The following is a 12,192-nucleotide window of genomic DNA, read 5'->3' as shown; positions in this document are numbered from 1 at the left end:
GACACTGAATTGATGCCTGATGGGTTCTCTCACTCCTGGGAAGTCAGATGCATTATACAGAAAGATGTATGTGGTGATCACGTAACTATCTGACTCATTATATCATTGCGGTAACGTAGGAATCCATTTCACTCTTCTTGCTTTTATATGCTAAATTCCTATACAATCTCACCACTTGCCTTTACCTGAATAGTACTCTGTAAATGGTTATAGTAAATCTAACTGAATTAAAGGGAATGTTTAGAAAATAGTGGGAAAAAATGTTTTGTATCCAAGCACCTAATTTTAGCAATAACGTCATAGTATCTTCTTATATAAAAGGATTCTTCCAGTCTAGAAAATTAATACAAGGAGACTTAGTATCAAGATTGTCATCACTTGGTCAGTGTCGAGAGAATGTTCTGTAACTCTGGAGGACCTGACCTGTCCTGCACTTTACAGAAAACACATTGATTTGAATGGACTATGTGTAATGCTTTTATTTCACCAGTGGTGGCACTGTAGAGAAACGGAACACTTACTGCTGGGTTTCCCTACATATCATTGCAGATCGATGGGAAGGGGTCCCACACTTTTAGAGAAATATCTAAACATTAGACAGTGTAAACCTAGAATAGACACCTTTAGACAGTCTAGTTCAGGGGTGCACACACTTTTTCAGCATGTGAGCTACTTTATAAACTGACCAAGGCAAAAGATCTACTACCCACTTCTTGTGGGCGGGGCCGGGGTGGGCCTGTGGGCGGGGCGGGGCATGTGGGCAGGGTCGGGCGGAGCGTGAGAGCAGGAGACAGCGGCGTTCTGTGGCCGTCCAGGGATCTCCGGTGTCTGCTTGTTCACAGCGCAGGCTGAGAGTTATCTCTGGACACTGGAAAGTTGGGGCTGCGGCAGCCCTGCCTGCCAGTGTCCAGAAATGACTCTCAGCCTGCACTGTGAACAAGCAGCACCCCGGTTCCCTCCATCCCTAAGAGCGGAGAGCGCGTCATTCCCCAGAGCTGCTGCTGCCTGGCCTGCAAGTGTCCGGAGTGCTTGTTCACAGCGCAGGCTGAGAGTCGACTCTCAGCCTGCACTGTGAACAAGCAGACAACGGGGATCCCTGGCTGCATCCCGCGATCGACCCATACGTCCTTTTCGATCGACCGGTAGATCGCGATCGACGTATTGGGCACCCCTGGTCTAGTTGAACTTTATACCAACTATTTGTTACACTGAAAAAAATGGGACATTTTGGTGCACAATATATAAAACCACACACCTTTATGATAAGGCACACCCCTTTCAAATAAGCTCCTCCCTTTATATAGAGGACTTAATTACTTAAACAGCAGGTATTCAACGAAGTCATTTGGTTGCTTGCCAATACCGAACAGACTATACTACGGAGTTGTTGAGAAATAAACACAGATTTTGCAAAGGCATATAATAATAATAATCTAAAAATAAGTATATGTAGTTGTAACGGTAGAATCAGGCTACAAGTGGTTAAAGTGGAAGAGCGTAATTCACAAGCAACGTGAGATGAAGAGGCAATGTGGAATCAACTGGAGTCAAAGAAGACCTGCTAATGGTCCGAGACCTCCGACTACATCGCCTCGTAACGTAGAGTTTGGATGGGTCATTATTGCATGAGAGTTAACACTTGGTTGCAACAATATCCCTTGTATATCCCATACAAGTAGATACAACAAGGTCTACATTATGCACAAATGAAGGCCACCCCACCACCGAGAAGGTCACCTCCACATCGGCATCATTTTAGTTAAAATGACTCCATTTTTTACTTACCTTTGATCCTCATACAACTGATACTGAGAGAGAAATCTAACACCTCTTCTCTTATTAATGTCAGTAAAAGATCCCTCATGGATTGGGCAAAGTATTCCCTGAAACAACATATGTGTTGGGAAAGGAATAGAAAACTAGCTCGCACCGCATATGTTCAGAGCATGTGATGAGGGTCTGGGAGGCTCTGCAACACCATATGGGCTTTTATTGACTGGGGAATAAATCACTTTCAATTTTTCTTAGAATTTGGAATGTATTATATAAAATAATGATTTTTAACAATGCAGGTTTTTATTGTAACATCAAAGGACAAGCATCTCTTTGAAATGAATTACATTGACTTTAATCAGGGTTTATTATGCATGCATCATGGGAGGTTTTTGTCTCCTGGGTCACAAAATGGCAATGAGACCTATATCTGGGATATCTGCACCATCCATTAGAGTGTCACCTAAACCTACCTTGTTCTACATTGGAGACATCACATAAAACTGGATTACTTAATAAAATAGCATCTTACTATGTATATTTGATAATTCAGCCTTAATTTTGGCCAAACCATCACTGCCCTGATAACTGGAGCCATCTCACACGAACATGGTCAAGTATACCAAAATGGTCTTTCAGATTTCATAGGTTGAGTTCAGCCAAGCTGGATTTGGACTGGAGAACCGATTCACAAGCTGTTTTTGTTGGCCTGAACACAGCCCCATGTAAGACAACCTTTAGGCCCTACGTTGTGGAAACTAAGGGTAAGTTCAGATGGAGTTTTACGGCCTCAAAATCCTGACCAAAAAGATGGCTCCCATCAATGGGAGCCGCTCAGGAGTTTTTTCCGGGAGCCGGCTTGTAAAGAAGCGAGGTGCTTATTCTTCAGGCCATTTCGCCTTGGGATTCGGCCTGAAGACACTCCCTCCTCCGGACTAGGTCCATTCATTGGGTGTAATCCGGAGCAGAGTGCGCAGCTGGATCCCGATGCAGTGCACCGGCTTTCAGTCGCGGCTACCCGTCTTTTGGACCAGAACCTGAGGCGGCCTCCGCTTCAGGTTCTGATCCAAAAAAAAACCATTTGAACTTTCCCTCAGCATTTTTTTGTTGCAGATTTTGGTGGGTTTTTTTAAAACCAAACTCAGGAGTGGATTTACCAGAAGACGAACATCTTAGAACATCCTTTATATTTTCTTATCCTTTTCAAGCGCCTCAAAACTTCTGGTCTTCCTAATGTTGGGAAAGAAGGTTCTAGCTGTTGGTTTTAAACTGCCCAATACTTTTTTTCATGGGATTATTAGCTGCTTCCAGATTTGCTTTCTCCCATCTCCCTGTTTGGGTTACCCGAGCATATGTGTGTGGGGAATGGCTGTCATGCAAGATAGTTGTCAGTTTGCTCAAACATTTGGGCTGACAACTATCTAAAGTGCGCAGAGCTGTTTTACATTTGTAATATTTATTCATGAGGTCTATAGCATTTCATCTAGTAAAGGTGAGAGCTAGTGTATGGTAATAAATGGTAGAAGATGTGACCTGGGTGCTGGATGTAGAAGGTATCCACCAATCTGCCTTTATCAGGGTATTTAGATACAAGACTAGAACACCGAATTATTAATACCAGGTGAAGGAAAGTCCAACTATGACTCTCCCTTCCTCTATTAACACATATGTGGATGGCGCCAACATTTGGATGGCACAATCTTGGAGAACAGTGCATATCATAAATATTTCTGCATGAGATCACACCCCTATCAGCATGACCATGCCCATTTGGGACATCACTATACCTTCTTATGCACTTCTCTATGCCCCTGTAGGCTCTAAAAGTGCTGGCCACACACCCTTTTTTGGATGCGACAGGCATGTAAAGTGAATGAGTGACATGCCAGGTGACTACTACCTTGGTCCCTTCTTTTCCAGGAGTCTAGGAGGTCATCCTTTTTTTCATGGACCTCCTGGATCGTTAAAGGGATTTTCCGGGCAAAAGATCTTTTTTTAACAAAGGTCTGTTAGTGTTAGTATTAAAAATTGCACCCAAATACCTTTAGCAGTGTTTTGAGTGATTTCTGGGTGTCTCTGGGAGCTCCTGGCATCCTCTGCATTTGTTTACATGGTGTAGCTTCCTGCGATGTAGTTTCCTGCCTAGCTTCTACACTACCTGCTTCACTCCCCACCCTCCTCTCTCACTCCCTTTCCCACCCACTACTAGTCCTTCCCATCCAACTAACTCAGGCCACACTCCCCCACCGCATCATACTTACCTGTCTTCCTGTTTAGACTTCCCTTCAGGAACAGCTCTTCCTTTTCTTTCCGCTCTCCTGACTGTGCGCATGCTGGAGACGCCTGCGCAGTAGAGATAACACCTCTGACAGCATGCAAACAATCTCTACTGCACATGTGTGAGCGCCACCTCCAGACTGTGCAAGCACTAGCAGAGTCAAAGATGGAGGTGGAGCCATTCCCACAGAGGAAGGCACGTAAGTATGATGGGGTAAAGCGGGGAAAGTACTGGTGACACTCCATTTCGGAAACGGGGAAACTGAACATCACCAGATTATCAGAAACTGTGCCTGAGGTTGTCACATGACCTCCCCAGTGATATGGGTAATTATAGATTTTTTTTTTTTAACTAAGTAAATTAGAAGTTAGGCGGGGGAGGGGGCTTAGCTTATGGGTTAATGTTATCCCGGACAACCACCTTAAGGAGAGTTGGCAAGTATATTTTAACACTCTGGATTGTATTCATGCCCATTCTTCCTTGAGTGCAGACATAGCAATGGTTTCCCACACCCAGGGGGATATCAATAAAAACAGATTCAACAAGATTATCGCCAGGACTGCATTTACCTCTTCAGCACCGCCCACATGACTCTTGGTGAGCAATTCACACCCTGTCAACGATGTTCTTTTAATACATTATCTTAAAATGGCCGATTGTGATCTGCTTAGAAAGGTATTAGCTAGCAGTATATCGACATGGCAGTGATATGTCCTCCTAAAATTTAGTGACCGCTTCCCTTTAAAATAACTATTTGAGAATGACTGAAATTTTGGAGAACTAAACAAGTTTCAGAGAAAGATATATAGCAAGTGTGTATACATATCATCATTATACAATGACCAACCCTGGTGAACAGAAGGCGCATCAGCAGGAGACTTGGAATTATAATATCTCACCAACTTCCCACTACACCGCAGCTTAAGATGGTGATAGGCACAATATGGAGAATATCACAAATTCATCCATCATGGCGATACCTATTATCTTACTCTGCAGGCAAATATATTGTGAGACTGGTATCCAGTAGAGATGAGCAAACTGGTTTGGATTCAACTGGGTTCAACCTGAATTTTCAAAAACTTTCAGGGTTGACCTGAAACCAAAACTTTGGGGGTATCTAAACCTGTATAATATCATGAGGTCTCTTATTAACTGGAGGCCCAGAAACATAATAAAGAGTTATACTCACTTTCCCTCAACTCTCCTGGACATCCTTGCAGTTCTTTGCAGTGCTTTGCAGGGCTCTTCTGGGTGACGATACCATTGGTATGGTCCATGTGACCTCTGAGGATCAGTCAGAGGCCTCAGAGGTCCCACAGGGCACATGACGTCACCCAGAAACATGAAGAGGCCAACAGAGGGAACGCTAACCAAAAATCTATATTATCTAGATATAGATATTGCTCTGCATTAAAGAGAATATTTTACTACATTTACCAACGTCAACTTTTTGGATTCTTTAATAGGATGCAGTTTGATTTTTTCCTCTAGCCCCCACCATTCCCAAGGTATAATTTCTGTTATTTTCACCACCCAATATACTAATTAGGCTTTCTGCAGTCATGTGGGTGGTCCTTGAGTGTCTGCACCAGCCAAGGACCTCCCACCTGACAGTAGAGAGCCTAATTAGCATACTGGGTGCTGAAAATACCAGTACAGATTGATCAGGAATGGTATGGGATAGAGAAAAAATTCCAACTGTGCCAGAATCAGTGGAGTGCTGTCTATTGAAGAATGCGAAGAGTTGGATTTGGTGGAGGTGGTGAAAGATCCTCTGGAATCAAAAACAGGACATATAGTTGGGTGGAAATGTAATTAAAATATTTTGCTTATTAAAAGTGTCCGGCAGGAGTCCAGTGGGTGGTCGTATACGGTAGCTCTCTGTGTATGCACACTCATACATGCTGTCAGTTAATAGGTAGGACCGCCCATTGGACTCCTAAACAGAGATTTCAAATAATAGGTTACAAGTTATAGTGAACCTTTCCCCTGAAAACTATATACCAATTTGCTCAGTGTCCCCTGCACGCTAGATTGCATTTTCAATGTGACAGGTGCCCTTTAAATTACTCCAGCCTGTATATCATGGGAAGGGATAAGCAGAGGTACCCAGTGCCTCACACCTACGGAATATGATTCTCTATGTAGTCTGCACAGAGTGACTTCTAGATGGCATTATTGCCAAGGGTGTGACATGAAGCTCCTGGGCTCCAAAGCAAAATCTGTAAGAGCCCCCATTTACCATTTGCTACCGATGCCTTTTTTTTTTTTTTCAAGTATGTCTTTTTGGAATATGGGATGGAAACCCATGCAAACACAGGGAGAACATACAAACTCCTTGCAGATGGTTTTTTGCCCTTGGCAGGATTTGAACACCAGGACTCCAGCGCTGCAAGGCTGCAGTGCTAACCACTGAGCCACCGTGTGGCCCCTTACTGGTGCCTTTTTATGTTATAAAGATGCCCTTCGGACCCCTCATTCTCCAGAGCCCAGTAGTAACAGTTACCTCTGCACCCCTTATATATATGCTAAAATCAAAGAATCGCAACCTACTTTTTCTCTCCAACTTTCGTTGTTTCCTCGCAGACCTGCAGACACCAGCTTTTTATTTGCCTAGCAGCAAGGAACTAATATTTGTGAAGTTCTCCTATCACCACTTGCTTCCTAACCTCACGGCTGGATTTATTGCACAGAATTGTCTCGCCCCCTGGGCACAGCTTTCCGCTTTTGTTTGACTGCGCTGTTTTTCCCGCACCTGCCATCACTTGGCTAATTACTTGCCTGAGCTGGCTGCGGGTGGTGCGGATCTCCGGTGCCACCGACCTATACACCTCTGTGATGACACCCTACCTGGGTCTAATAGCTCGCACAAGCAGGCATTCATGGAGGTGTTAGCTGCTAGTTCTAGGATAGTAGCAATAGTGTGTAAAAATGTGCCATGCACGTACCTAACACCCCGTCTCCTGCAAAGAACCATAAAAGCACATGTTCTAGATAGCAGACGGGTTCCTGGGAATATTCTTGTGTGTAGTTGGCACCCTTATGGCACTTTGATTGCAGGAGTCGTCGTTGCTGCCAGATCTACATCCAGGCACACACAGATAGAAATATACCCTCAAGCCGACATGTATTTAGCAGCAAAGAAATCATGAGCATTGAGGAGACAGGGGGTAACAGCCAGCTCTCCGCTTACATCTCCTATATGGTCCTTGTACCCTTCCTTAGGTAGCATTCATTGATACCTTTAACGAACAAGGTGGCAACTACAGACTGGTTGCCCCCATAATGGGCTGCTATAAGGGTTGCTTCAACAGTAGGTGAACCCTTGAATGTAAATCATGGCTAAATCAACATTTTTGCTACTGATGTGTACAGTCAGTGGTGACTATTTTTGCTCCAACCAGATCAATGCAATGCATTAGTAGGATGTCCTAATATAAGATCTATTCTAACCAGCATAACATTCTAATTCTTTATCCCAGTGCTATGTATACTCTGTAATAACTCTCTTAATATTTGCTTATTTTGCCCTATTCTCCCCTTACCCCTCTCCTTCCCAGCCTCACAATATTGTCTTCCTTTAGCTCCTTGCTCTCTCAATGTCACTATCTTCTTCAGCTTTATTCCTCGGTTTCCAGCCATTCATTGTAACATTACCCCTGTCACATACAACCCCATCCTTATCTATACATTCACTAAACTGGACAAGTCACTTCCACCCACAAGATCGACACGCTCATCTCCTGCTGCGATCACTCAGATGATGAATGGGCACCTATAGAATATAGAATCCCTCCTTCCAGTCTGTCCCTGTGACTATTGCTCACTTCAGAGGTGGACTAGACACGAGAACTTTGTCCATGGATATAAAGCCCTACGATGACACATACTGGCAATAGAAAGTTGTGCATGCTATCAAAGAGATTGTCTGTCTCCATTGACATGCCACTTCTTGGAAGAAGTTACTGTATATAGCTACTGTACATAGAAGATATCTATAGCTATTAATGTATTTCTAGATGACATTCACCTATGACAGGTATATCGATTAAAATTGATCAATTCAATTGACCCTTTTGATTGTAACATGGGTCTTGGAATTGGCAATATAACCAGATTGTCTCCATTCATCTTGCGGCTCCTATAGACCGACTTGGGTCAAACTAGTTGTATAGAAACGAGTTGCCCCGTGTGTCATGAAAGGCTTGTGAAACGTTCCAGTAACCAACATAAATAAACCATCTGTATGTACTTTGTGAGTTGGACATCCATCAAACAGAAGTGACAGCCATCAAGTAGAACACCAACTACACAAGCCATTTATTCCCAATGATCATTAACTCCTTGCTAGTGTCTCAGGGAGCGTGCATTAATAGCAAACGCTGCTCGCCGTGCACACGAGCGGACAATTTATTTCGCTTGTGCTGCTGCTGCATAAATAAAAGTGAAGGCATTTTAACTCATTAGCTGCTGCAGATGCCTGCAGTGCAGGGAAGCCATTACAAGGGTGCATTACGAGACGCCGGTTTGATGCTTCCAGCGTTTATCATAGATCCACAGAGCTTAACTATGTCACAAGCGATCAGTCAACCTGCTGTGTATGAAGCCGGGACTGGAGCCTTAGCATCGTGTCCTCCGACTGAAACTGACAAAAAGTGAGCAGCGTGCGGGGACGGGGCTGGAAGCTCAAGGATCTTCAGGACCGGTCTGGGTCACGTTGCCCTAACTACATGTCATTGTATTTGCCTGTTTGCTTGCATTTGGCGAGCAAGCACCCCTAGTGGGTCAATGTTAAGTAAAGTTGCCAAGAAGCATCACCGGTATAGTATAGCTAGTATATAGTAAAGGTCCTATATACCTTCCACTTTATATGCAGATGTTACACAGCACACTTTGCTGCTGTCCAGGGCTGTATTGTATAGTGTTGATCATGTAATAATCCTGTATAAAACCCTAGTAATAGTCTCAAGAAACCCAACTTTGCAGCCTAATGAGAAATCTATTTTTCCGTCTTCCTTGACTTTATACGACTTAAGTTGCATAGTTAAGAAAGTAACGGCGTAAGGTCAGAATCACACATGCAGTTTTTGAGAATATGCGGATACCGAGAACTTTATACATTTCCTTTTATCCAAAAAAAACCCCCACATGTGTGATCCTAGACTAACATCACTACAAAGGTGGAGAGTATTTGGTTACAGGTAACAGAAGAGTCAAGACAGGTGGTCGAGGAACAGTCAAAGGTGCAGAAAGGACAATAAGAAGGAACACACAAAGTGATGGAAATAAAGACTACCTACTGTGCTTCTGTGGTAGGCTTCCCAAATCCATTGTCTTGTGTAGACAGAAGAGCTGCTGGTGTTAGGATGTAAATGCTCCCATCCTTGTCCTCTTCTTTGCGCTGCCTCTCGCTCGCTCGCTCTGCTTTTCGCAGAGTGGAGGATCTCGTGTGCAATTGTCTGTTTCTATGGGAAGCGAGTTTGAATTTTATCCACTGATCCAAGCAGCCACTAAGGATTCGTCGCCTCTTTGCCCTGTCTCCTGTCAATGTGCTCTCCTGTGCCACTGAGTACATAAGGAGGGAGGAGGGCTATTTACATCCTTCTTTTGCTATGGTGCCAGAAGGTTGAATCCTTCACAATTTCATTACTATCAACACTTCAGGTGCTGCAGAGATGCGCACGAGGCAGAATATTATCATGATAGGACCGTGCAACCTTCTCATGTCAACTTGACCCATCTCAACCTAACAAGATGAACGCCCTGCAGGGGTCTGTGGGGGGCAACAGCCATAAACGTCCTCATATGTCTTTTAGTGAAAAGTTACGGTGGTGTCGCCCAGTGCACAAAGGTTGGAAGACCTTGTCTGGGGGATAATAATGAAGAGTTAGATCAAGGTTATGTATTATGTGATAGGTGATAGGAAGCACGTAAAACAGGTTGAGCTATAATAGAGTCGTGTATCATGTTAACAACTAATTATCTGTATACGGGAATCGCCATGGAAACAGACGCATCGCCGTTCCGCATCACGTTTGATTGCAAGCTCTATAACCACAGCAGCAAAGGCAGATAGAGAAGTGGAGAGGCTGCCGAATAGAGAATAAGCCTTTCTGATCTGTCGGAGTTGGGGCACGGCATGAACAGCTGCTTACACGTATAGACAGCTGTATGGACTTTTATGGACATATAGAACATTGACTCTAATACTATAATCTCCTTTTCCTAGAAATATAATATTTGGCCGCAATGGATTTTAGTAAAAATCTATATTAAGATTGGGTCGTTCCAAACCGAATTGTGAATGTCAGATAGTAAGATGACTTCCAGACGCGTGCCAGCAATGTCAGCTGCCAATATAACAGCACATTTTGTGTTCTTTGCTTACTCCTGACCTACATTTGAGGTTTTAAGTCTAATACTGGATTCCAAGGATTGGCAACCACTTGTCCTCCAGATGTTTAAGAGCTGTATATCCCATGAGGATATCACAGCAAAGCTGTAGTGCTGAGGGTGCCCACTTCTATGGCATGGCTGTCACTTGCTTGCTGTTAATACAATGCAAATTCACAATGTAGCTCAATCTAAATGTGCAGTCACCGTGAACTGGAATTATTTCCTATTCTGTGATAACAAGTTGCTCTCTTTCAGCAATTGGAATAGTTATATTGTGCATGCTTGTAGAGGTTTCCCCATCTCCCTGTTTTAGCAGCTTTGCTGCTGTCTCTTCTTCTCGCTTCCTGTATTCTTCAGCAAACAGTCAAAGCCGCCTCCCTCCAGCTTGCTGAACAGGACACTATGAAGTATCCCAATATAGATATATTCCTTTAACATGAAGGCCCGGTTCACATCTGCATTTAGTATTCTCCTTGGGGACCCTCCGAACGGAATACTGAACGCATTGACAAGCAGTGAGCAATGATAACACACTGACCCCATAGACTATAATAGGGCCTGTTTGTTTTCCGCACGGTGTCTGCACAAATCATGCAGATAGGAAAGTAGTTCATGAAGTACTTTTCTCTCTGCATGTTCCGTGCGGACACCGCGCGGAAAACACACGGACCCCTTTACAGTCTATGTGGTCCATGTGCTTTCCTTTATCACTGCTTGTCAATGCGTTCAGTATTCCGTTCGAGTGGTCCCCAAGTGCACTCTCCAAATGGATTACCGAATGTATATGTGAACCAGGCCAAAGATTATTTATTATGATTACTAGAAATCTAATAAATGCAGATAAAATAAATGTACAGTAAATGCATATTACATTACACAGGTTTGTATAGATTACTTACCATGCTTCACTCAGTGTTATCTTTGTCTTTACATAGAGAGATAGCTAACATGGCTTTATTAGCAAACTGCAATTAGTTGAACTGGTTGTCCTGCTGACAGAGCTGTAGACAACAGTGAGAGCACTCAGCCCCCCTTAGAGAGCAGTGACTGATGTCATTGGTCCTGTCTAACCAGACAGGTCTGGCTCAATGGAAACGATATGTAAAAAATGGGAGGAATAATTTCACATAGCAGGCAAACAAAGCAATGTATTTAGGAAAACTCTTGAATTTACATATAGATAGGATCCTTGAGATGGGAGTACCTCTTTAAGGTGAGGATACACAGGATGCCATGGCTATTCTATTCCTGTAGCAGTCATATGGGTGATTGTTACCATGTACATTCATCTTATAAACGTGGAGATGGAGCTGACCTCATTAAAATGTCCAAAATATTTATACGCTAAGGACACCTTTGGGTGTATTTTTTCTTCTTCCTGAAGTGCATATATTTATGGATAAAACTGTTTTTGCAATTGTGTTTTGCTAACATTTTCCAAGGTTGGTCTTCTGCAGCTTGTATGCATTCTCATACATTTCAGGCTGCTCAGACATGTTCAGCGTAAAATCAATCAGATCAGCTCAGTTTGTAGCCCATCTCTCTGCTCTCCTTGTGACAAATCTATGTTGACATCCTTATAACCAAATAAACTAAAAGTGATGTCAGCTTTAAGAGCCTATGGGAGAGCAGAGACATAGGCTACAGATCAAGAGTGTACCTGAAGGATGAAACAAAGAATGGCACTGAGCAGCCTGCAATGTATGAGAATACAGGCAAGTTGTAGAAGACAATTGGTTAAA

General features: G+C 43.3%; 1 protein-coding gene across 1 annotated transcript in view; it reads right to left on the bottom strand.

The window, feature by feature from the left end:
* Positions 1 to 9,601, bottom strand: part of PLCH2 (phospholipase C eta 2) — a 441,994-nt gene extending 432,393 nt beyond the window's left edge. The window contains exon 1 of the mRNA XM_075279623.1: positions 9,355 to 9,601. Within this exon, the coding sequence (XP_075135724.1) occupies positions 9,355 to 9,385 (31 nt within the window). The 5' untranslated portion in view covers positions 9,386 to 9,601. The remainder of the gene's footprint in view (positions 1 to 9,354) is intronic.
* Between the last annotated feature and the right edge of the window lie 2,591 nt (positions 9,602 to 12,192).

Source organism: Leptodactylus fuscus, chromosome 6 (assembly GCF_031893055.1).
Source record: "Leptodactylus fuscus isolate aLepFus1 chromosome 6, aLepFus1.hap2, whole genome shotgun sequence".
Taxonomy (NCBI): Eukaryota; Metazoa; Chordata; class Amphibia; order Anura; family Leptodactylidae; genus Leptodactylus; species Leptodactylus fuscus.
This window is presented reverse-complemented; position numbering and strand designations above follow the sequence as displayed.